Source organism: Helianthus annuus, chromosome 13, assembly GCF_002127325.2.
Source record: "Helianthus annuus cultivar XRQ/B chromosome 13, HanXRQr2.0-SUNRISE, whole genome shotgun sequence".
In the NCBI taxonomy this organism is placed as follows: Eukaryota; Viridiplantae; Streptophyta; class Magnoliopsida; order Asterales; family Asteraceae; genus Helianthus; species Helianthus annuus.
In genome coordinates this window covers 34,042,470-34,045,062 of record NC_035445.2, presented here as the reverse complement: position 1 = coordinate 34,045,062, position 2,593 = coordinate 34,042,470, and the positions used below count along the sequence as shown (strand labels likewise).

The 2,593-nt window shown below is 41.1% G+C and overlaps 1 protein-coding gene across 1 annotated transcript; it reads left to right on the top strand.

The window, feature by feature from the left end:
* Window positions 1-243: 243 nt before the first annotated feature.
* Window positions 244-1,363, top strand: LOC110922274 (probable F-box protein At5g04010). Its single transcript, XM_022166581.2, has one exon. The coding sequence runs from the start codon at window positions 434-436 to the stop codon at window positions 1,229-1,231; it is 798 nt and encodes a 265-aa protein (XP_022022273.1). The 5' UTR covers window positions 244-433; the 3' UTR covers window positions 1,232-1,363.
* The last annotated feature ends 1,230 nt before the right edge of the window (window positions 1,364-2,593 follow it).

Genomic DNA, 2,593 nt, shown 5'->3' with positions numbered 1-2,593 from the left:
ATCTATATGCACTACCCTTCTACACACCACATTATCTCATTATCTTTCCAGCCCCCCGTATTCAGATAATCCACAAAACTTCAGCCGTTTTTTAGTTCCCACGTGTAGGTTTCTCTCAAGACCATGTGTAAACATCATACAATGCATGACAGAACATCGTACCGTGTGTCAATTCCAACAGAAACACTCTTATCCACATACTTGTCAATACCCTATAAATCACTCCACTGTTCACAACCAACAATCAATCCAACTTTCATATTATTTCACATAGTAAACCACCCACTTTTCTAGTTTTCGTGTAGTAAATCACTCAGGTTTCTAGTTTTCGGTTAACTTTTACGTATAGTAAACCTTTAAGACGCAACAAACCACCCAATCTCCTAGTTATTAAACTTGTTTTTACGAGCCAAACTTCAGTTTTCTAGTAGTGATGGCAACTTCCACAACACAAGAGTCGCCGGTGGTGGCGGTTCCGTGGCAAGTTCTCGAACTCGTTGCCACCAATCTCGACCCGAAATCCCTAGCAACCGCCGCTTGCGTGTCGAAATCATGGTACGCCACCATGACTTCCAGCCATCTTTGGAAACACCTTTGCACCACCCACTTCCCTTCGCTCTTCCACCTCCGTTACACCACAGTGCCGTCGCTCCCCTACCACCGCCTCTACAACCTCGGTTTCACCTCCGCCAAACGCCGCCACCGACCACCGTCATACCCTAAAATCTCACTTCATAACCTCCTCTTCATTATTACCCTAACCAACCCAAAGTCCCCACCGGTCACCATAATCCGCACCGGCTCCGCCTTCACACTTGACCACAAACCCTTGTTTCGGTTCGATTTCGACGTTCGAGACCGCAACAAATGGTTAAAATTCGAAGTGTCAGACGACACAAAGGTGACATGGAATGTTGTGTTAAGAGGGTTTGAAGGGGTGTTTACTATGATGGATTGTAAAGGGAAGGGGAGTTTTATTTCTGGTAGTGATGGGTGGTTTTCGGCCGAGTTACCCTCTTCGGGGTGTTGCTGCGCGGCGAATTGCGGTGGTTCGAGTGGGATGGTGGCGGAGATGAGGTTGGTGATTAGGGAGGAGGTTGGTGATGAAGGGCGGAGGACGGTGGTGGGGAGTGTGAATGTTGGGGTGTTGAGTATTGTGAATTGGAGATATGTTAGTGTCGAGGACGGGCTTAGATACTTGCAACATTTTCTTGAACCTTGTGACGTGTGATATGGTTGTTATTTAGATTATACTTTGAGCCTTGTCAAAATAGTTAAAGATGTTATTTGTAAAATATTATTTTATTATTTTATGTTTGTAAAAGATTAATGTTCATATTATGTTATGGAATGATTGTGTTTTCATGGGTTTAACGCGCGTCTATGTTTTTAATATTGTTGTACCGATGCTATTTATCAACCTAAAATCGTTGTAACCTTAGGTAGTTAAAATGCCACCCGTCGATTACACCATAGAGTTATGTCGATAACTAGGGTTGTAAACGAACTGAACGAACACGAATAAGGCCATGTTCGTGTTTGTTCGTTAAGAAAATTAACATGTTCGCGAACTGTTTACGAACACATACCGAACATAAGTTTGTGTTCGTGTTCGTTCGTTAAGCAAATTCAGTTGTTTACGAACAGTTCGTGAACACTGGTCTCGAACACAACCGAATGAAAACAAATAAAAACGAACGCAAACGAACATTTAACTTGAAAATAAAACATAAAAACATTGTTATCCTTAAACATTTGATATAAGTAGTTAAATACAACCATCAAATGATAAATCAAAACACAAGAAGTCTACTACACCACCAAATGATGAATCACGTTTAACTAACTTAGACATAATTATCCCTAAAAATGTCTTAGAATGTCCAAATTTTAGCTAACTTAGAAAAAAAATATGGTTTCAAGTTTTCAATATGTTTGGATAAAAGCTTTATTATTTATTGTTTTTTTAATATAAACAAACGAACATGAACGAACGTGACCGAACATATTACTGAAACTTTCACGAACGCAGTTGAGCGAACGAGACCTGTGTTCGTGTTCGTTCGCTAAGCTAACCGAACGGAATTTTTTTTCGTGTTCGTTCGCTAAGCTAATCGAACGAACATAAACGAACTTCCTGCCGAACGGTTCACGAACTGTTCACTGAACGTTCGGTTCGTTTACAGCCCTATCGATAACCCTGTTGCTGATCCTCGAAACATACATATACACACGCGTGCATTCGCGCAAAACATTAATATAAGAGCATTTTTTAAACCTTGCTAGTGAATCCTAGCTATTGAAGGGAGCATTACCATGTATGTAGCCCATATATATCGCTACAAGAAACGTGTATCATTAGCGACTACGCTATTAGCGACAACATGTGATATGTCGCCGCCGTTGCCTTGATCCGCATTCCACTTTTTATGAATTAGATCCAACCGTTGATTAAAAAGATCTAACAGACATGGTTTATATCGGCGCCATGTCGCCACTATTGGTCTAAGCGGGAATAAACCCCCAACAATGTCTCATTCCCTCCATTCTCAATCTCTCTGTCAGCAACATCAACAATGCAAATTTGGGCGAT